The 23,395-nt window shown below is 44.1% G+C and overlaps 1 protein-coding gene across 1 annotated transcript; it reads left to right on the top strand.

The window, feature by feature from the left end:
* Nucleotides 1-799: 799 nt before the first annotated feature.
* Nucleotides 800-21,412, top strand: PGK1 (phosphoglycerate kinase 1). The gene is made up of 11 exons (XM_045031220.1): nt 800-971; nt 6,741-6,791; nt 8,744-8,899; nt 9,011-9,155; nt 11,102-11,205; nt 14,020-14,139; nt 16,195-16,309; nt 17,449-17,628; nt 18,536-18,713; nt 19,006-19,104; nt 20,944-21,412. Exons 1-11 carry the CDS (start codon nt 907-909, stop codon nt 20,982-20,984), a joined length of 1,254 nt encoding a protein of 417 aa, XP_044887155.1. The 5' UTR covers nt 800-906; the 3' UTR covers nt 20,985-21,412.
* The last annotated feature ends 1,983 nt before the right edge of the window (nt 21,413-23,395 follow it).

Raw genomic sequence — 23,395 nt, 5'->3', positions numbered from 1 at the left:
CTGAGGAGGTTGTGAAGGCTAGGACTATAACAATGTTTAAAAGGGAACTGGATAAATTCATGGTGGCTAAGTCCATAAATGGCTATTAGCCAGGATGGGTAAGAATGGTGTCCCTAGCCTCTGTTCGTCAGAGGATGGAGATGGATGGCAGGAGAGAGATCACTTGATCGTTGCCTTTTAGGTTCACTCCCTCAGGGGCACCTGGCATTGGCCACTGTCGGTAGACAGATACTGGGCTAGATGGACCTTTGGTCTGACCCGGTACGGCCGTTCTTATGTTCTTATATGTTCTTATGGCAACTGCCGGTTTGTAAATGGGCTGGGTGCAGCGGGGCTGCCCCTGCCATGCAATGCCCCATGGCCTCTGGCTGGCCCCTGGCTCTGGGGACTGACCTCCCCGCGCCATGCGCCATTGCCTCCATGGGGGGCCCACCACAATGTTTGGGGCCGGGCCCACAGAAGGTGAATCCGGCCCTGGTAACAGCCCTGCCTGCTCCTGCCCTAGGCCAGACCTGCTGCTCTCCCAGCCCCTCCCCCCACAGGCCCCTGCGAGCCCCTCGGGCACGCGCAGCGGGGGCGGAGGGGCGACAGCCCGCGTCACTGAGAACCCGACCCCGCGCCCCGCCCCTCAGGCACCCCTGGCCCCGCCCCCGGTGAGCCAGCGCGCCGTGCGGGACGTGACCGCCCAGCCTCCCGGGGAGGCGGGCGCTTCTCCGCGATTGACGGGCGGCCCGGCCATTGGCCTGACTCGGCGCGACCTGGGGCCCAATGGGCTGCGGGCGGGGGCCGGGCCGGTTGTGCCGCCGCGCCGGGGTGACCTAGGCGCCGAGCAGAGCGGGGCTGCGGCAGGGAGAGCAGCGGCGGATCTCGGGCGCGTTGGGCAGGACGGAGCCGGCTGCGGGCACCATGTCTCTCTCCACCAAGCTCACCTTGGACAAGGTGGACGTGAAGGGCAAGCGGGTGATCATGAGGTGAGGTGAGGAGCGGAGCGGGGCGCCGCCCCGGTGCTCGTGCGCTGGGCCTGGCCTCGCAGCCGGCTGCCTCCAGCACAGGGCCCTGCCCGGGCTGCAGCCGGCTCGGGGGGCAGGGAGCGAGCGGGGCCCGCTTGGGTGAGGGAGAACCGCTGTACGCGCCGCCTGCCAGCCCAGCCCCGGGAAGGGGCCGGCCCAGGTGTGAGGCAGGTGCCCCCGGGCAGGGGACCGCGGCCGGCCTTTCCCGGTGGCTGCCTTCGGGCAGGAGCAGCCCTGGTAATGTCACTCACCAGGCCCAGCCGGGCGCTCAAAAACCCGGAGTCAACCGCCCCCCTCCCCCGTGAGATTGGGTAAAAAATAATGAGCCTCTGAAATACAGAGTCCGGATTATTTTTCCGTTTGGGTTCCGGTGTTTCAGCGTTTCACACGGGCTCGGGGCACGTTTTCCGGGTTTTCTCCACAGCCACGAGGGCCAGAAATTCTCTCTCTCTCTTTTTTTAATTAAAGTGAGAATCTTAGGGCTCCAGCAGCTGGAGCTTTACGTAAGGCATCAATTAGCACAAGAGTTGGCAACAGCGAGTCGTTCTTCATGCTCCTTTTTTTTTAATGTTACCCTCATGAGTGTGCCAAAAAATCTAAAAGGTCTGTGCGTGATGGAGAATGAGGTTATGGCTCCAATTAGCGACCCAGTAAATTTCAGGGATTTATTCTAATGATCTCAGTATGCGTTCCTAAAAAGGCAGGACATTAAAAAAAAAAATCCCAGCCCCCCCCCCCCCCCAAATCTGGCAACCACGTGTTGCTTCATATTTTTCTTGCCCCCAGCTTCATCAAACTGCCGCAGCTTGTGTGAGTGATGCATCAGTGAGCAGGCTCCTCTCCAGGGCATGCGGTGTGGTGTGTGTCTGTGATTGTGACACACACCCAATGGGATCGGCTTTAGAAAAGGCAGATACCCTATCTTTTTTTTTTCTTTTTCCTTCCCTGTTTGAAATGCCTCCTGGATACAATTCTAATTGTATGAGGGCATTTTTGAAAAATAAAATTAGATCTAATTTTCACTCAGACTGTTCCTGGGGGTTTGACATACATTGCACTGGTCTGTCTTAAAAATCAAGTATCAGAGGGGTAGCCGTGTTAGTCTGGATCTGTAAAAGCAACAAAGAATCCTGTGGCACCTGGTCTCCTTGTCGCTGCCACCACTCAATCATGAAATGTGGATTGAGACACAGTCCTTCCCCAAAATCCACCCAAGGAAAGACCAACAAGTCCTTAATAGAAAAGAATTTATTAAGAGAACAAAAAGAAAGTACAGAATCTCTATGAGCCCAAGCTGGACACTCATGAATACCCCTTGCATCTGAAGAAGTGGGTATTCACCCACGAAAGCTCATGCTGCAAAACGTCTGTTAGTCTATAAGGTGCCACAGGATTCTTTGTTGTCTTAAAAATGTATCCCGTGTAACCAGCAGGCAATCATCTGCACACTTTTTTTTTTAAATTAGTCCAACACACTCTTTTCTGTGGCTTTTCTTTAAATGCACTTTATCAGCCTGGCAGTGGAATACTGTGAATTCTAATCTGAATAAGATGGAATGAAATAGATCTTTTCTTTTGGGAAAGTTTATGATTGACAGGCAAGGATGTGAGTTCACCTGCCAAAAGTTTATGGGATAGTCCTCTGATGGCTCTGAATATCCATTCTGACATAGGAACATGTATAGATCTTGCCCTACTTACCCAGGGGACTGAAATTTCAGGCTATAAATGTACTGCTATTTACCTAATACACCCCCCCTTAAACTGGACCAATTGTTCCAATAAACAACTGAAAATAAATTAATTGCTATTAACTGAATAAGGGTGATTCCCGTTAGCACAACTAGAGAGTCTCATTGAATTGTTGGTGCATTGCACCTCCCAATAGCAGACTCTTAAACATGAAATTCAGTTGGCCTTTATAGAATTCAATTTTAAGTCTGACTTGGGAATTGGTACACGAGGCACTGTGAACTCTTTTGGTGCACTAGTGCTTTGAGGCACATCTGCATGCACATAAGCTTTAGATTTTGTTCTTTCTAGGGCAAAGGCCTTTCCCAAGGTCATCTCAACATAACAAGTGCATACCACTTAATTTGGTGCATGAGTGGCAGGTGTAATGTAATGGCCATACCACTAACTTCCTTTGTGCCTGCTCCTAATCTGTGTAAATGATTTTTTTTCCCTCTGAAGTAATTCAGCAAGGTTTTGGTTATCGGGAGTCAGGTATTGCCAGGTGGACAGAAGAAACTCAACCAGAGAAAATCCTTAAATGACCCAAAATGCATCCTGGTTCATTTCCCAAATACAGAAGAACAAGAATTTCATTTTTTATCTCTTTAACTACTTTGACCAGTTCTTCCTGTGACGTGTTTTAGGGAACAACCCTGCATTGGCCAAAGATGGACTGGGTGATAGAATCTAGTAAAATCAGAGGGTCTCCATTATTAACTGCTGTGATTTGAGAAATAATGTTATTTTAAAAGTGGTTCAATTGGTGCCTTATGAAGAAAATTGACTCATTTGATCAAAGGCTTGCATGTTTACCAATTTATCTTGGTACTTTGTCTCTCCTATCTATGTCCACCAAAGGCTTTAAATGTCTTTCCTACTTCTCTCCCCTCTGAATTTTGGGGTCAATACAATTGATCTACTGTCCAAAGTCTGCTGAGTGATATGCATTCATCATCTGAGGTGAAATATTTCAAATCACCCAAATAGCTCCTAAACTTGCTTTAGTTTTTGCTTGATTACCATCCTTCTGACACAGTATTGCTGCTAATTTTTGAAATGTAGCTCTACCATAACGTAGGCTGCTAAACGGAAATACAAAATTGCAGCCAAGATGTTTTTTGTCTGAAGCCCATTTCCCTGAAAAGAATTACTCCTGTTCACTCAGATGATATATACACACACAAAATTTATATATATATATATATATATCCCACCTATTTTTCAGTGCTAATGCCAAAGAGCAGGGGGCATAAGCAAAACTGGTGGTTTAGTGACTTCCATTATTTTTACATTGCTTCTTAAATGGAATAAATCGGGTTTCTTTGTTTATTAGCTGTAAGGCTGCAGAGGGAGGCAAGGGTGGACTGGATGCCTTGCTAAGCAAATTTGTTCATTTGCCTCATGATTGCACCATAACACTGTCACTGTTTTACATTTTCTTTTGTTTTGTTTTTTTAATTAGTCTTTTGTGCCATGGGCTGCCAGTTCAATTCTTTCTGCTCAGCTACTCCTATTTTGCTGGCAGCTTTTAAAACTCTGGCCTCATGCATTTTTACTAAGCATACTGCAGAGAAAAATGCAGGCAGCCTGTTGGATTTTGGGACTTTTTCATGTTCTTATGACACACACACTCCAGGGTAATATCTCATTTACTCATCCAGATGCTGGGATACAGTCAGAGTAAAAGTTACTGTTTTCCCCCAAATTAAAAGGCTTTGCTCATTAGTTGTCATGCTTCAGCAACATTTTCCTATCAGAATTGGTCAAAGTAAAAGCAAAGAGAGGGTCGGTCTCATTGAGTTCTAACGTTCTCTGTCATTCTGGCATCCTGTGAGTAAGTTCTGCCTTCAGTTATTATGCAACACAACTTCCTGTCACGCCTTAGCTTATGGGTACTAGTATGCTAGACAGAAATGGCAGAAACTCCTCCCTTTCCTCACACCACCTGGCTAATGTGCTGCTGAGAAATTACCCTCCAAATCCACAGAGAGACTAGGGATAATTAAGGAGCTTATAAATAAAAAATAAGTGCACAGTACAGTTCACCAAGAGGACCAACAACAATCACAAGTTTCTGCTTTGAAAATTCTGTGATTGAAAGACATGAGTGCATACAGAATAAATGGAAGAGATCAGAGTTGCTGGCAATATCTGGAATACCTGATGGAATCCTGCTTTCCACTACTCACCCTGATGGAGTAACCAGGATTGTTTTATTTTCTTTCTTCTCTTTACCCTGCAGTATTAAGGCCTCTGGTCATAACTGTTCTGGGGATGTGGTTTCCTAAAGATGTTTTATCTTTGCTGCTGACTTAGCTGGAGAACTGCAGTCTGCAGAGCCAGTTCATCTTTCACAGCAGCTCACTAGCTGAGCATCAACTTACCTTTTCAGCAGATGCCAGAGCAAGAATCTAAATTGGGCAGGGAGGGGAAAGTAATGGGTATTCTTCCAAGCCCTGCCCAGTTGCGTTACCAAAACGTGATGCTACTTACAAAACGCGGGTCCTAGTAAAAAGGAGGGATGACTGTTGTGTGATTTGAGCAGTAATAAAATTGTAAGCAGTGTTTACCACATAAATGTAAACAATAGGCGTTAAAGTTAACACACTGAAATGAATGGGGAAGGACACACCATTCAAAGCTGCTATTTCAGGATGACTGCAGACACAGGCAGAGATAATAAATAAGTGTTTTTTACATTTAAAAGAAGATGCTTTATGACTAACTGGTGGGTCTGGAACAGGAGTAGGCAACCTATGGCACGGGCGCCGAAGGCGGCACACAAGCTGATTTTCAGTGGCACTCACATTGCCCGGGTCCTGGCCACCGGTCGGGGGGGGGGGGGGGAGGGCTCTGCATTGTAATTTAATTTTAAATGAAGCTTCTTAAACATTTTTAAAACCTTATTTACATACAACAATAGTTTAGTTATATATTATAGACTTATAGAAAGAGACCTTCTAAAAACGTTAAAATGTATTACTGGCACACGAAACCTTAAATGAGAGTGACTAAATGAAGACTTGGCACACCACTTCTGAAAGATTGCTGACCCCATGTCTGGAAGATTCTGAGAGAAGTGGAAAGTAAATCTTGGCATCCTGCTGGAGAAGTGGAGTTCTTAGAGCAATTTTCAAAGGCTCCTAATTTCCACTGAAAGTCATTGGAAGCTAGGCACCTAACTTGCCATTTGTCTTTGAACATCTCCCTCTTTACTTGTGCCTTCCTCTACTGAAGTGGAGGAGTCTGCATAGTGACGTCCAAAGAGCAAGAAACTCGCTGATATTTCATAAAGCTTTTTCCTACCCATTGAGAATAAACTGTGTCATTGGGGTTTCATATCATGGGGCCTGATTGTGCATATAGTACTCTTGTTGATATCAAGCCATCAGACCTATGGGAGTTTGATTTATGGAAGGCTTGCGGTTTGGCTCTAATGCGGCAAGACAGTCAATGCAAAGTTTTAAATATTGCATAATTTTGCTGTACTTTTTTTTTCATGGCTCAGATGTGGTCATGCCTTTCTGTAGTCACATTGCATAGTTCTTTTAACAATGTTCATGATTTTTTATAACTAAACACCATGCTTCTCTTCCCTCCCTTTGTAAATGACATGCTTTAATTTACCTTAAGCTTCCATGCTCTTTTTCTTTCTCTTACAACAATGTAATTTTCATGGATACTAATGTTTATTCACAAGTGGCAACATCCATTGACTCCATAAGAAGAGATTTAATGTAGCTTTTTTTCTGTTCCCTTCCTGCCTTCTACATCCTGGCTACTGTGACCTCACTGTTCCATGTTTTCAATCACATACCAGTTTCATGTTGGGACTTGCTGTATATTAGGGTAGAACTGAAAACCTTGCATCAACTTCAGTGAGCTCCAGAATTGTTTTCCTAATCAGCCCCTTGATCAGCAAGTTCCCAACCTCTTTTTAAAGGAAATCAGTCTTTGCAAGTGAGCTTAAAACTTTTTTTTTCCCTCCCCGTTTAGGGTTGATTTCAATGTTCCAATGAAGAACAACAAAATAACGAACAACCAAAGGTAAGACTCCTCTTAAAATACAAGTAGAAGCCCTAATGGCCCTGTCTATACTAAGGACATATTCTATACGGTTCAGCTCCAGTGGTGTCCATCATTGTTAACGTGTTAGTGTGCTTAGGCCACCAGCTGCTACCACCATGTCATCTAAATTGTCCCGGAGAAAGTCTAACTCCAAAACATTATTAAAAATGCCTGTGGCTGTCAGCAAACCATCTGTACTAGAGATCAGATTAGCCACTGTTGGTGTTAGCAATGGTGGGACATTCATAAAAAAATTTCCCTAGCAGAGACCAAAGCCTTTGCTTTCATGCTAAGCATGGTTGCAATGTTATGACTGTCAAGAAATTGTGTTTTCCCTGGCTGCATCCTCATGTGAGAATCTGCTAGAGTTGACATGGGGTTGTGAGAGAGGAGTGGTGCCTTTGGCACCCCATCAGGGTTTTGAAAATGATTATTTTGCGGATATAGAAGGGGATAACCTATGTGCAAAATGTGCCGTATGTCATTTTGGTCCACCCCAATTGGTGCAGATGGGATCTTAGTTCTAATCAGGGAAACAGTTGTTAGGGACATTAAGATCAAATGGCTAGTTGTTTCACTTGTCCTTGTAACTGTTCCAGCACCTATAGACAGATACTAGCCTTGTTTACACAAGTATATTTCTGCTAAAATTTCCCACCATTACTACTGGCCACCTGCAGGGATTAGGAAGGGATCCACCCCACAATGTATTTGTGGGGGAAGGGAGAATCCCTTCCTCTGAAGCATCAGGATAGCCATGGCTGGAGATGGGCCCAAGTATCCTCTTTTTCAGGTGTTTGGCCATTGGCTCTTGCTCACATGCTCAGGGTCTAACTGATCAGTATGTGTGGGGTCAGAAGGAATTTTCCCCAGTTCAGATTGACAGGGACCTTGAGGAAGGTAAAACCCCCCAGTAGTGTGTGGGTTCAGGTCACTTGCCAGGATTATCTGGGCATACCTTGCCTAATCATTTCTCTGCCACTGTGGTGGCCTTGGGCTCTGCTGTACCTCGGTCCCTCCTATTTTCCGTTGGGGGCACATCATAGTTTCCTGTGGGCTGTAATACTTTGGTCACATTTCAGTTGTTGGAGTTAATGTGATGTAGGGTCCAGTGACATACCGGAGGTCAGGCTAAACTAAATGATCTGTTGGTCCCTTTTGGCCTTAAACTCTGTGACTCTCTTGGTTCAGCTTCTAGGGCAACAGTCTGGTGGGTGCTAGTTTCTGTAAGGTGCAGTGTCTGCTGGTGTTCTAACCGTGAACAACTATCAGGGTTTGATGGTGTGTGTGTGTGTATATAAAACTCCCGTGCCCTGTCTACAGTAGAAGATAGCAGCAGTTCAGCTACTGAAAAATGGGTAGGAAATCTAGTAGTGCATATGTACTTACTGTTTTTGAAGCCGTTTGGTTGCAAGATGAATTGAGTATGAACACGGCAGAGTTATACCAGTGGACTCTGGGACTCCTGAAGCTCCCCACAGTGCCATTGCTGCTGTTGAGTGCATGCTACTGGATAATCTCCACGTGCAAAGCTCTATCTTATGGGCTCCTGGATGTTAACATCCACCATACCAATCATTATAACCAGTGCCTGTTGCAGACCTATGGAGGGGCTTGATATCCCATGTGGCTTAGGATTGTTGGTACTGCTGTGCTGTGTTTTGAGAATAAGGGTGGATTTTACAAATATCTGAGGGAAAACTGTGGTGGACTTCCCCCTCATTAATAATGTCTTGCAAGTTGTTCAGATGAGAACCTATTTCTGCTGTTTCTCTCTTCGGCTTGCCCTTATTTCTGTTAGAGATGATTCCTAGCAGATATGCCTCGAAGAGTCTGCTTCCCGTGCTTAATGGCCAACAAGCCCAGTTCTCTGGGAGCTCAAATTGAACCCCTTACCAACTTCTCTTCTGTCATTTTCTTTGTGGTTACAGAATCAAGGCAGCTATCCCTAGCATCAAGCACTGCTTGGATCATGGCGCCAAATCTGTGGTTCTGATGAGTCATCTGGGTCGACCTGATGGAGTCCCTATGCCTGACAAATTCTCCTTGGCACCAGTGGTTGGAGAACTTGAAGCATTGATTGGCAGGTAAAGTATAGTAGCTGTTCAGTTTATGCAGACTCTCACTATAAATAGATCTTATAAGAAAAGATGATGTTGACGTTAGATGCATCTGTGTGTCTTGACTCGTGCTTCCAGGAAGGTCTTGTTTCTGAAAGACTGTGTCGGTCCAGAGGTGGAGAAGGCCTGTGCTGATCCCCCAACTGGCTCCATCATCCTCTTGGAAAACCTCCGATTCCATGTAGAAGAAGAAGGGAAAGGGAAAGATGCTTCAGGGAACAAGGTGAGCCATCTCATTTCTAACTCAGTTGTGTCTCTCCCTTATTCGCTATTGTAGGGCAAGCAGATGTGACATGGGGCTGTATGAGATATTTTATAGAATGTGTTTAGAAAGACTCTGATATAGCTGGCAGCATTTACTCTCCAAATGTCTGTGTGAAAGGCACTAATACGATGCCACATAAAACACTATGTGGCTTTGATTGCTGTTGAGGCCACTGTGGAAATGCAAAAGAATTTAGTAGGAGAATGATTAGATGCTTGGTTAGTAGCTGTATTCTGGATTTGCCACTGCATATTGTGGTGATGGGTGTGGCGTAAAAACTTGCCTTCTGGTCCTGAAGCTTGCTTGATGGACAGAAGAGTTGTTTTTTTTACTGTTTGGAATAAAATAATCCACTCATCTGAAATGATTGGACATGTTTGTGTATTGCTTTAATATTACTAGCTAATCTGACAACTTTCTGGCAAGTTAAAAGCATCTGATGACTAGGGCAAAAAATGACACAACTTCCTTCGCGCGCGTGCACACACTGCTCATATGTAAACATTTTGATATTGAGTGACCATATTGACAGGTAAAAAGTTGAAAGATGATGCTGTTGATGCCAGGAGCTCGGGATGAAGGTGCAGTAGCTGGCACTGTTATAAAGGGAGGGGTGGAGCAAAGGATTGTGGGGAGGCTACTGGCTGCAGATGAAGGGTTTTTATTTTGGAATGTGAACGGGAGACAATATAGTATTGAAGGAGATAATTTATTGCCTCTTTGCAACTTTGAGAACCATGTGTCCATCTCAGTCTTATTTCTAGGGCGTACTAATGGGATGTTTAACCACTATATTGTACCAGCACTCTGAAATACCTTGAATAAGGCTGCTTTCCCATCAGCAGCCATACAGAGGCTGTGCTGCCTTTTACCTCTGACATTTCTTGAAGGTCAGGGAGAACACTTGCTCTCAGATGGTTTCTTTTCTTAGCATTGGTGACCCCGTTAGCCAGGCAGGCTTTGGCTCCCTTCAGATACAGTGCATGGAGTGGAATGCTGATGTACAGTACGGTGCCCTTTATAGCCTGACACACAAGACTCTGTAGCTTAGAAAAAATAGCCTGGAGGGCGAGTCTCTGAAGAGAGGGTGCTCCTGTTATGGGTACTAAGAAACCATGAACGGCTGGTATTTCTTGCTACAACCTAACTGTTGGAAGACGACAATATGCCTTATACTGAGAGGACAGACTCATTTCCTTCCTAAAGAAATAATTGTCTGTACTTGTTCCGACTTACTCTCAGGTCTCTAACTGGCTGACTACATGCTGTAGCATATCAACAGGGGCACAGACAATGGAGTGTGACAGTAAAGGAGGATGTGGCAGGCTTGGTTTTTGTCCCAACTGAATGAAAATAGATGCTGCAGTAACAGTGATATTACTAATCTGTGGCCCTGTGGAGCTAATGATAATTTCTGGTGCACACTGAACATGATGGGAAATCTCTGAAGTTTATTAAGCCCATCACTCCGCAGTGATACCTACATCTAGATCCATCTCCTGTTCTGCTTCTAGCTATTATTGGCTCTGAGAAAAGCACTTAAATTGCTTGACTAGGGGGCTACTGATAGCATTCATCTAAATTCTGAAATTATTTTTTGGCTTCCCTTCTTCTCAGCCCACAAGAGCAAAATGGTGTGTCTGTCATGAATACTAAATTCAGTTTAAATCTCTTGTTGCCAGTGGTTGAGTTGGAAAAGAGGCTATGAGATAAGTCCTGACCAGTATCAAAAAGCTGTCTTCTAGGTCATGGGTACTAACAAGCTTCTCAGATGATCCCTACTTTCAGTAGTTGGATTTGTAGACCCAAAATGAACAATTGAGTCTGCTTTGCAATTATTTGTTGCAGAACTACTGGTTCATATTGTAACTAAGTAACACAAACTTGTCTCTCTATCCCCTCAGATCAAGGCTGAGCCTGCAAAGGTGGATGCTTTCAGAGCATCTCTTTCTAAACTGGGAGATGTTTATGTCAATGATGCTTTTGGAACTGCCCACCGAGCTCACAGGTATGTTAACCACCTTCTACAGGCAGTGTTACAGAACGATGTCTGTCCTTTGGATTCGCTCTCCATATGCAAGTTAGCTTAGTCCTGGTCTTCTGTTCTAGCAAGGTATCCTGAACAGCACTGCAAAGGATTTTCAGATTAGCAACTGCAACTCAACTCTGATACAGTTCTTGCTGAAATCAACGAGTTTGACATTTGCATGTTGAGTACCCCCAGTGGTTCAAAAATGGATATAAATCTTCAGGGAAATGAAGCCTGCTGGGGATGTGATTAGGGGGGGATCCAAATATAGAGTCATAGAAATGTAAGGCTGAAAGGGATCTTGAGAAGTCAAGTCCAGCCTCCTGTGCTGAGGCAGGACCCAGTAAATCTAGCCTGCCCTTGACAAATGTTTGTCTAACCTATTATTTAAAACCTCCAAAGATGGGGATTCCACAACCTCCTTTGGAAGCTTATTCCAGTGCTTAACTACCCTAATAGCTAGAAAGTTTTTCCTAATATCTAACCTAAATCTCCCTTACTGCAGATTCAGCCCAGTATTACCTGCCCTATTTTCAGTGGACATGGAGAGCAGTTCTCTTTATAACAGCCCTTAACATACCTGAAGACGGTTATCAGGATGCCCTACAGTCTTCTATTCTCAGGATTAAACATGCCCAGTTTTTTAACCTTTCCCCATAGGTCAGATTTTTCTAAAGCTTTTCTCATTTTTGTTGCACTCCTATGGACTCTGCCCAATTTGACATCTTAAAGTGAGGCACCCAGAATTGAACACAGTACTCCAGCTGAGGCCTCACCAGTACCTAGTAGAGCAGAACAATTATCTCCTGTGTCTTACACACAACACTTCTGTTAGTGCACTCCAGAATGATATTCGCCTTTTTTATATCTGCATCACACTGATTCATATTCAATTTGTGATCCAGTATAACCCCCAGATCTTGTTCAGTAATATTACTGCATAACCAGGTATTCCCCATTTTTGTGTTTGTGTATTGATTTTTTTCCCCTTCCAAAGTGAAGTACTTTGTGATTGTCTTCATTGAATTTTGTCTTGTTGATTTCAGTTCTCCAGTTTGTCAAGTTTGTTTTAAATTCTAGCCCTATCCTCCAGAGTACTTGCAATCTCTCCCAGCTCGGTGTCATCCATATATCTTATAAGCATACTCTCCTCTCCATTATCTAAGTTTAAATATTGACTGTACTTGACCCAGGACTGACCCCTGTAGAACCCCACTTGATATGTTTTCCCCGTTTGACAGTGAACCATTGAGCATGGTCTTTCACCCAGTTGCGTACTCACCTTATAGTAATTTCATCTGGACTGCATTTTTTTGTTTTGCTTATGAGAATGTCATATGGGACATGTCAAAAGCCTTACTAAAATCAAGATAGCTCTACTCCTTCCTCCTTATCCACTAGACCAGTAATCCTCTCAAAGAAGGAAATTAGGTTCGCATGTTTTGTTCTTGACAAATCCATGCTGGCTATTCCTTGTAACCCTATTATCCTCTAGGTGCTTACAAATTCATTGTTTAATAATTTGCTCCCATATCTTTCCAGGTACCAAAGACCTGTTAACTTGAGCTTCCCACCACATGGGAAATGTACATACAGTTTTACCTTCAATAGCCTTGTGACATTATTTTTGGATGTATGCTGAGAAATCCCCAGTTCAATTGTCGGCTAACTAAGTTTAGTCTTGAATGACATAGTCCATGGAGCTTTTACCCATAACCATGCACCCTTTCTGAGCAAATGGCTGAATTTAACCTAGCTAAAGTATAGTCGAATCCTGTTCCTTTTGTAGTTTAGCGTTTACCTCTTATAAGAATTGGCAAGCATATGAACTTTGAACTGACTTTTAGACTATTGAAACTTAAATCACTTGAGAGACAAAATGGGTGAGGCCTTTTATTGGACCAACTTCTGTTAGTGGAAGGTACAAGCTTTTGAGAGCTCTTCTTAAGGTCTGGAGAAGGAAGTGGAGGGTCTGGCCAAATAAAAGTTCAGACAGATTAAGCAAAAGGGATAATGCATGTTGGAAATGGTCACTTGAAATGGAGTGAGCAATTGGGGGTTAGATTGTTATGCATAAAGAGTTTGAAGTGGGCAATTTAAGGGTAACAGGCAGTGTGTGTGTTACAAATTTTTGTAATGAGCCAAAAATCAGTGTCCCTGTTAAGTCCATGGTGTTTTGGTCTCTAGCAGACTTATTTAAGTTCCCAGGCTATCCTTTTGAAAGTGTTGTACAAGTTTCCCTTGAAGACAAGTAGTGAAAGATCAGACAGAGAGTTAAAATCACTTGGCTAGGACTTCTCTAGACTATCAGGCAAACAACTCTGTAATTACAGGTTGTTATCCTCTGCCCTAAAGGTTTAAACTTAGTTTAGCAGACATCCACGTGTGGGGTGTGCATATATACATGCACAAACTCCAGGGAGGGCCTGCTTGCTGGGCTTTATTTCATAAGCCAGGGCTATGTGAAGATGAAGCTGCTTTTTTTTTGTTTTGTTTTTTTGTTATTCCCACCCCAGAATTTCAGGCGTTGGCCCTTGCATGTCAAACTGTCTGTGCAAAAATTCCCTGAGCTATCTACAGAACACTAAACATAGTAAGATTAGATGCATGTGTGGTCATTGTTTTCATACAGATCTCTTGCTGCTGTTGCTATTATTATTGCATCTGAGTAAAGGGTTAACGTATGCTGCTGTGACCATTAGAGGTCCCCTGGCACTAGGAATGTTCGGATTTTGCTGTTGGATGGCTCTGATACAGATTACAGAACTCTTTTCCCCCTTTTTGATTCCACAGCTCCATGGTAGGCGTTAATCTGCCTCAGAAAGCTTCTGGCTTCCTGATGAAGAAAGAACTGGATTACTTTGCAAAGGCTCTGGAGAGTCCAGAGAGGCCCTTCTTAGCAATCCTTGGAGGGTAAGAGCCAAGAGTGTATCTTACGTGCACTGTTTCCTTTTAACATACACCCACTTCAGTGTTAGAGTGAATGAACAGTTCTACGAGTTTGTGTTGTGAACAAGAATTGTTTTCTTCCTAACCAAAGAATGGTATGCAAATCTTGAGTCCCACGTAATTCACTGGCCCTCTCTACTCCAGTGTTGCTGGCAGGCTCTGTTTTACTACTATGCTAGTTTTTTAGCTGCCCTAATCAGTGTAGGGGTATGTCTGCACTGCCCACATTACAGTGCGGCTGTGGCCGTGCTGTGATGTGGGCAGCGTAGACATGCTTTCTCCCACGCGATTTTTTAAAAAAGCCCACCACCCCGATAAAGGGGTAAAGCGCTGTCTATACTGGCGCTTTTAGCGCTACGTTTTTTGTCACTCGAGTGTTTTTTTACACCCCTGTGTGACTAAAGTTTTAGCGCTGAAAGTGGCAGTGTAGATGCAGCCTTAGAAAGGAACCAGAAGCGCTTTTAGTTGTAAACAGTGACCGTTATACAGAAGGCTGTCAGTCAGCGACCTTTCTACTCGGGTTCAGAGTACAAACCTAATGCAAACTCAACATATCTCCATGTAAGTTGACACTACCTGTCATTATGCAACTGTGACCTACTGTAGCTAGATTCACTTCAGCTCTTTACAGGCGATTAATGTACAAAGACTTCCCTGGGGGGAAGTCTGTTGAGTAACTAGGAGTAATCTCCCCATGTGCTGCTCATTCTTGTGGTATGTGTGCGTGCTTCTCAGACTGGCATGGTGGCTCTGTCAGAGTCCCTTTGACTCTGAGGAATGAATAAAAACATAATGTAGACACCTGGCTAAGTGATATGAGGCTTGGACTCTGCGTAGCCTCTTGTGGTCCAGTAAGACATGATTATTAAGTAACATGAACACTGTAATCTCAGAAGAGAATATGACTTATTCCTTCTCCTTGTTCTTTCCATAAGTGTAACCTGTTACCTAAGAAATTCTCAGTTTGTTTTATTTATAGAATATAAAAAGCTCAAACTTCCATTGTTCATTCTTCATAACATGACCTGGGCTTCACGACACTCCGCAATGCTGCCTTTATTGACACCATTCAGATCTTAGAGTCACATCTTGCCTTCTGTTATATGCACATAGCTCTCTCCTAGACTGGCAGGAGCTGCATGCACAGCATCAATGGCAACGTTTGGCCTGAATGGTTCTTTCAGAATTAAAGGGAGCAGCGCTTTACTTCTCTAGTGGAGGCTCCTGCTCGAGGAGCATCTTGAATGGCCGAATTATCAGAACATCAAGGTTGTTGGTGAAGTCAGAGATCACACTGCAAATAAGACCATAAGAATGGCCGTACTGGGTCACACTAACGGTCCATGTAGCCCAGGGTCCTGTCTTCTGACAGTGGTTGATGCCAGATGCTTTCAAGGAAACCAACAGAACAGAGAAGTCATCAAGTGATCCATCTCCTGTCATCCAGTCCCAGTGTCTGGCAGGCAGAGGCTTAGGGGAACCCACAGCATGGGGTTGCATCCCAGACTGTCTTGGCTAATAGCTAAGGCTGTGAGTTTGTCATGGAGGTCACAGATTCTGAGACTTCTGTGTTGGCCGGTGTGCCTGGCTCAGAGGCAACTCATGCAGCTCCTGTGCTATCTTGCTGGGAAGCCTGGCAAGTGTCACTGTTTCTCCCCCATTTGTAAAATGGGAATTGTAGCTGCTACATGGGTGTGGTGAGGCTTGAATAGGTGACATTTATACAGCAATATGAAAATATTAAGTGCTGAATATCTCCTAGGAGTTGCTGCCAGTGCTGCTGCTGTATTACTTCCTGATTTTTTTATTATATCAGCTGTTGCAAGACCACCTTGAGATGTAAAGCCTGGAGCATATCAGGCTGAGTGTTGCAATTCTTAGGTGGCTAAAATGGCTCTGCCTTGCAGGTTGTCACCTCTTGAAAGGTACAAAGATCCAGCTTAAATCAAATAAATCCTGCTCAAATAGTGTTATATCTGTCTATATTACTTGCTTTCTCTTCCTCTCTCCTCCCACCAGAGCTAAAGTTCAAGATAAGATTCAGCTCATCAATAACATGTTGGATCAAGTCAATGAGATGATCATTGGTGGTGGAATGGCTTTCACTTTCCTCAAAGTACTCAACAACATGGAGGTATGAAACCAGCAGTTCTGTTTTAGGGGGAGCAGGAGGGAGGCCAGGTGTAAAGGTGCTTGCACTAGATCATTCTCTATCCCTTCTCCTGGAGTTCAGAACTGAAAGTTCATAATCTAACTCAGGGTTTCTCAAACAGGGGTCGTCGCTTGTGTAGGGAAAGGCCCTGGCAGGTTGGGCTGGTGTGTTTACCTGCCCCGTCCGCAGGTCCGGCCGATCGCGGCTCCCACTGGCCGCGGATCGCTGCTCCGGACCAATGGGAGTTGCTGGAAGCGGCGCGGGCCGAGGGACTTACTGGCCGCCGCCTCCAGCAGCTCCCATTGGTCCGGAGCAGTGATCCGCGGCCAGTGGGAGCCGCGATGGCCAGACCTGCGGATGGGGCAGGTAAACACACCGGCCTGGCCCGCCGAGGGCTTTTCCTACACAAGCGGCGACCCCTGTTTGAGAAACCCTGATCTAACTCGAGAACAAATGTAATACTGAGTGGTCTCAATCAGGCACCCATAATGCTGGCAATCACTGAAGTTTGGATGCTGTCGGGGAATGAGTAACGTTTTGAAAGTAAGTACTTTAGACCTCGGGCAAAGCTCAGCCCTGTACAGAAAGCCAGCAACAAGGGCTAGGTATCAAGTGTCGGCCTTCAGAAAAGGAATTCTGTGGGGCATGGGACTCGTGCTGACCCTCTGCCTGGGGTGAATTTCTCTCTTAAAGTGCATATAAAGGGGTATATCTCCACTGCAATAAAAGACCCATGGCACTGCTATGCCTAGCCTGGGTCAGTTGACTTGGGCTTGTGGGACTCGGGGTATTGGGCTATACAATTGCAGTTTAGACACCTTGAGCTCGGTCTGAAGCCTGGGCTCTGAGACTCCATGAGCGGGGAGGATCTCAGAGCCTGGGCTCCAGCATGAGCCCAGGTGGCCACACTGCTATTTTTATCCCTGAGCCCAAATCAGTTGGCCTGGGCTCTGAGACTTGGTGCCACAAGTTTTTTTATCATAGTGTAGATAGCCCCTTGGAGCCTCAAAACAAGCTTTCCATGTTGATTCAGATTGGTAAACCCATAGCAACCCCTCCATACTCGTTGAAAGCTGAAAGAAATTCTTTTCAAATATCCCACTGCGCTCTTCCTCCTCTAGATTGGCAATTCTCTGTTTGATGAAGAGGGATCAAAGATCATCAAGGACCTGATGGCCAAGGCTGAGAAGAATGGTGTGAAGATCACTCTGCCCGTTGACTTTATTACTGCAGATAAATTTGATGAGAATGCACAAAGTGGGGAAGCCACTGTGGCCTCAGGGATCCCTGCTGGCTGGATGGTAGGTGTAATAAGATTCATAGATTCCAAGGCCAGAAGGGACCATCGTAATCATCTAGTCTGACCTCCTGTATAGCACAAGCCATAAATCTTCCCCCAATAATTCCTTTTTGAACTGGAGCATTTTTTTTTAATCATTAAGTAACCGCCCTGTTAAAAATGTACACCTTGTTTTCAGTTTCACTAAGAAATAAAGACTAGGGAAAGTACACTGGGGAGAGGATGAGCATCTTGTCTAAGATTCTGTGTAGGAAGCTTGTGCAGGTACTCAGCCGTGTAGTGTATATTGACTGACTAAGTTGTGAAAATATGTGGCGTTGCTTGTCTTGCATTTTTAAGTATAAATCTTGAGTAACTTTTCTGATACTAAGATTAAAAAATAAAATTCCCTTTAAAACCTTCTGATTTCAGATCAGAAGGGTTCTGCATAGCATAGGGGTTGAGCAATTTCTGTATTTAGACTTACTCTGAATGGCAAAGCTCATCTCCAAGGCTCTGAGTGCTTTAACTGTCTTTTAAAATGACTGTTCATAATAAGAGAGATACCACAGCAGGCTTCACCATATAGCAGCAACAGCTAGCAGTTCCCTCCTAGTTCAATATTCACTGCATGGGGAGGGGAAAAAAGCTCTCACCTCTTATCCAATCTGTTGCTGTTCCTGCACCAACGGTGAGCTTACTGCATTATAAATAAGTCCACTAGTCCTTGTCCCAAGGAGGTGACAGTGTCTTTCAGACTGATACAGATCAGATGTGACTAGCACCTGTCAGGTTGACGTGACTGAGAGGTGGTGCAGGAATCTCTGATTTAGTTAATGGTTTTTTTTTTTTAAACAAGCCATCTATATGTGGGTGATTTCTGATGAAGCTGTACAGTAATTGCATCCATGTTTTCTTACCTGTGTTAGGGCTTGGATTGCGGTCCTGAAAGTATTAAGAAGTTTGTGGAAGCTGTGGGCAGGGCCAAGCAAATTGTGTGGAATGGTCCAGTTGGCGTATTTGAGTGGGACAAGTTTGCCAAAGCAACCAAAGCACTGATGGATAAAGTGGTGGAAGTTACTGGCCAGGGTTGCATCAGCATTATTGGTAAGATTTTGTGGAGATAAATTTTTCCCCTCTTAAATTCAGATGGAAAAGCCGCTGCTTGCTGGCATCAAGTTGTAAAGTGATCGTAAAATCTCATGCCCTTCCTTAAGGGAATGTTCAGGTCTGCTCTGGCAGCAAGCATGGCCTTGAAGGATGCTGCGCACACTTCTGCGATGGACTCAGCTGACACATAGCCTTGCAAGGAAGAGCACGGTCTTCATTGCAAGCTTTCTCTTAGTTGGATGAACTTAAATTTCCTTCTATCTATAATTAATTTGCTTTTGTTTAACAGGTGGTGGAGACACTGCTACTGCCTGTGCTAAATGGAACACAGAGGATAAAGTCAGCCATGTCAGCACCGGTGGTGGTGCCAGCTTGGAACTTCTAGAGGGTAACTTCTTTCCTTCTGTTAATCTAGTTCAGAAACTGAGGGGGGGGAGGGAGTAGATCTGGCTGTTATCAGCTAGGCTGGGGCTTACTTTGTGGTGGCACAGTAGTGTAATGTGTCCCTTGTATTTCACCAGCCATAGGACGTGCTTTGTCACTACCTTTGAGATACCTAGTGACTTGTATTTTAAATAATTCTTTCCTTCCTTACTCTACTCCCTTTCCTTTCCTCTTTTCTTCCAGTACTATTCCAAAAACAGAGTTTCTCATTCCAGAAGGGGCAGAAATGGATCAGTAGAAACTAGAACAGACTATTTTAAGTGCTGGCCTTGTTTTTTTAAACTCCCTGCCATGACTTTGCTTCCCACCCCCGCAGACACCCCCATTTAAAAAAAAAAAAGGAAAATTTAAACATACTAAGAGGCTTTGTCTCAGATGTTAACACCAAGAATAGTTAGTTAATCCTTGTAATAGTTCTTTAAAGGGTTTCATAAAGCAACCTGTGTAAAAAGGCTGAATAGTCTGTACTTCTAGCCAAAATTTACAGTAGTTTTAGAACATCCTTTTAAACTATCCACTAGTTTTAAGGTGCCCTCTAGTGGTCACTTATACCTCTACACTAGTAGATTTGAAAGTTTTTAAAATAGTGAGAATTTTATGGGGGCTGAATTGTACTGTAAATGGGTTTTCATTTCCTCTGATAATTAGCTGTTTTCCAAATGTGTAAATTCTCTAGTGCTGTCACATACTGTATAAAAGAGAAGCCACAATAGACAGTAGTGCAGTTCAGCAGTTGTTAGGGTGACCAGATGTCCTGATTTTATAGGGACAGTCCCGATTTTTGGGTCTTTTTTTTCTTATATAGGCTCCTATTACCCCCCACCCCTGTCCCGATTTTTCACACTTGCTGTCTGGTCACCCTAGCAGTTGTATGCTAGACAGGGCTTTTGTTTCTGTTGCCTAGGGAGTAATGGTGAAGGGAAAAAATGCAAACTGCTGGAAGGGGCACTATGCAGCTGGCTGACTTGAAAGGACAAAGTTGTTTTAGTTTTGGCCCAAATGTAGGTTTTGTGTGTACAGTCTCTTTAAACTTAATAAACACCTAACTGATTAGAAATATTTTTCCAAAATTAAAGTAACTTTTGCACTGGGAACACTAGTGAGCTCTATTGCAGCATTGTACTACAGCATAAGAATAAGACTGACTCAACAAAAGTGAAAACAGCCTATTTTCATCATCCAAACCGAATGAGGTGCAGGAGTAAAATGGCATAAACAATGAAAAATTAGATTTTGGGAGGGGGGGGGAAATCCTGTACTTCAATCTGTTTTTTTTTTTTTTTTTTTTAAAGGCTTATAATATTAACTCCTCACAAAATCCCTTTCCATTTCCAGGTCTACAGGTCACCTATGATTCAAAAATATGGAACAGCAATAACAGCCAGATCCAAAGCCCATTGCAGTCAATGGGAGTCTTTTTCCATTGAATTCAGTGGGCTTTGGATTAGTCCGCAAGAGGGACTTGGATAGAATTGTACAAGCCATGTTAATTGTGCAGAGGAATCTTGACTTTTTAACTTTCATGTAAAGTTTTCATATGAATACAGTTGTGTATCAAATGTTCATTGGCGCTTTAATATGTGTTTGCTCATATAAAGCAGCTAAGCATAATACTAATAGCTACAAAAATTAACAGGGGTTGTGGGGTTAGTGTCCTCTTGCAGCTCAATTGTGACTGATTGTTAAAATGTTGCAAGATACTAGGTTAAACCTAGGATTTTTTTATTTATATTTTTAGTAAACCTAACCTTTTTTTCCTTTTGGGTTTTTAAATTGCTAACAGGTAAAGTTCTTCCTGGTGTGAATGCTCTGAGCAATGTGTAATGGACAGAACACTTCCCCAGTATGTTCCTGTGCACAGCCCCTAACCATCAACACTGCTGCGCTTCTGTATCTCAGCTCTGCAAGAGGCAGATCACAGAATGTAAACCAGAATTAGATGGTATTATGAGAAGATGACAACCGAGATGGCTTGAGTCTACAGTTTACATGATGTGGATTTGTCCACTGTTATCCCACTTGAACTAATGTAGTGCGTTAAATTGGTGGCGTTAATTTAGAGTGTATATATTTATATTTTGCCTTTTAAAGAGATTAACCCTTATTAAATGTCTGTTTCTCAAAATAGATTGCTGCGTTAAGCTTTATCAGTGTGTTTTAGCAGCTGTTTTTTGTCACTTGACACAGTTCAAAAACAATTTGTTTTTGAGATTGACTGTAATAGCTGCTGAATAAATGTCAGTGCTAACCAATTGGTATGTGTTCCTTCCTTCACATAGTCACCTGCACAAGAACGCACTCATCTAAAGCTATGCTTCATATGTTTGGGTTTTTTCCCTTTTGTGCTAATGCATTGTAATCGTATTAAATGCATTTTCAGGCTGCCCAAGTGTTTGAAATTATATGCATCCTAATATATACTCCTGAAACTGATTTTCATGGCATGATGCTCATTGCTTTGAAGCACTTGCAGATGCCAGATGATATCAGGGCAACAACAGGACCTTACCCTAAAAAATCAGCATATATACTGGTATGCCAGAACTCCTGCACTATTTGATAAGATTAGAGCTAAAATTAATTTCAGATAACGGATTAGGATGAAAATTTCAGATTTAGATAAGCACTTGCAAATCTGAAAAATCAGCTCATGTAGCTGATATGATTGATAAATCCAGTTTGGATATACTAGAAATCTAGGAATCCCTGAAAGTTAGGTAGATGGAATTTGAATAAGCATTCTCTTCCCCCTCCTGCATGCAAACACAAGTGAAACAAAGGAAGAATTGGGTACTCTCTTGGCTCACTCTGAGAATCAACTTCAAAAAATTAACCTCCTTTCAAACTCTTATGGGAAGCAATTATAAAAGCTCTAAGGTGTGCACTAAATGTGGCTTAGCTGACACTCTAAGCCGAGATCCTATAACCATGGCTAGAGGGTAACTGGGTAGCAATCATAGAAACTGCATTTTAAAGAGAATACATTTAAAATAAAAGAACCCTTCCTCCATCCCCGCTTGTTCTAAACCTGTTATATCAGCATTTAACAAACTGAGGTCTGTGGACCCCTGGGGGTTCCCGAGGGTACCCCTGGAGGTCTGCGAGCCCCACTGATCAACTCTTCCCTCTCAGCACCTCCTGCATGCTAAAAGTCTGGTGGCGCAGCGGGGCTAAGGTAGGCTCCCTGCCTGCGCCAGTTCCGTGCTGCTCCTGGAAGCAGCCAGCTTGTCCCTGAGGGGCAGAGTAGGGGGCCTCCATGTGCGGCCTCCCCACCCCAAGTACTGACTCCACAGCTCCCATTAGGGTGACCAGATGTCCTGATTTTATAGGGACAGTCCTGATTTGGGGTCTTTTTCTTGTATAGGCTCCTATTACCCTCCCCTACGCCCGTCCCGATTTTTCATATTTGCTGTCTGGTCACTTTAGCTCCTATTGGCCGGGAACTGTGGCCCATGGGAGCTACAGGACAGTGCCTACGGGTAGGAGCAGCGTGTGCGGAGACCCCTGGCCCCCCCTGCCTAGGAGCCGCTGCCAAAGGGATGTGCTGGAGGCTTTCGGGAGCCACCTGAGGTAAGCACTGCCTGGCTGGAGCCCATGCCCCAGCCCAGAGCCTGCACCCACTCCTGCGCCCCAGCCCCCCGCCCTAATGTGATGAAAGCAAGTGAGGGTGGGGGAGAGCGAACGACGGAGGGAGGGGGGGATGGAGTGAGCAGGGGGCAGTGCTTCAGAGAAGAGGTGGGGCAGGGGCATGGTATCAGGGAAGGGGGACAGGGCAAGGGCTGAGTGACCGGGCTTGGGGGACCCTGGAAATTTTAAATCAAAATGGGGATCCTTGAGTTGCTAAAGTTTTGAGAACTGTGTTATATAACAGGATGTAGCAGCTGAGGAAACTCTTAATAGCTTCCCAGTACAGGAAATTTAGCGACTGTGTTCTAAAATATCCAGTCTTCAACAGAAAAAAAAAATAAAATACTGGGCGGAAGGGAGGTGGCCTATGCTCTGGCTTCTGGGACACATCTTGTATCAGTGAGATGTGGGAGCTTATTACCTTTTTTGTGTCTTTCGTTCTGAAATGTAAATGCTGTAAGCAAACCTCTAATTAGCTTCTTACTAGACTGACTCCTACTGGACTCTTCATGGATTGTTCAGACTGTAGGTGCTATAGCAGTAACTTGTGAAACATTACTGTGAGGTAAAGGTGATCTAACATGGCTTTCTCTTATCCATGTGAACAA

Source organism: Mauremys mutica, chromosome 9, assembly GCF_020497125.1.
Source record: "Mauremys mutica isolate MM-2020 ecotype Southern chromosome 9, ASM2049712v1, whole genome shotgun sequence".
In the NCBI taxonomy this organism is placed as follows: domain Eukaryota; kingdom Metazoa; phylum Chordata; order Testudines; family Geoemydidae; genus Mauremys; species Mauremys mutica.
The sequence above is the reverse complement of the archived record's forward strand: the minus strand, read 5'-3'. Positions and strand labels throughout refer to the sequence as shown.

Excerpts from the sequence above, each read along its gene's own strand:
- PGK1 (XM_045031220.1), top strand. The coding sequence starts at position 907 with ATGTCTCTCTCCACCAAGCTCACCTTGGACAAGGTGGACGTGAAGGGC. Across the intron at positions 972-6,740 it reads GGCAAGCGGGTGATCATGAG|GGTTGATTTCAATGTTCCAA; the intron begins GTGAGGTGAGGA and ends CTCCCCGTTTAG. Across the intron at positions 17,629-18,535 it reads GGATCCCTGCTGGCTGGATG|GGCTTGGATTGCGGTCCTGA; the intron begins GTAGGTGTAATA and ends TACCTGTGTTAG.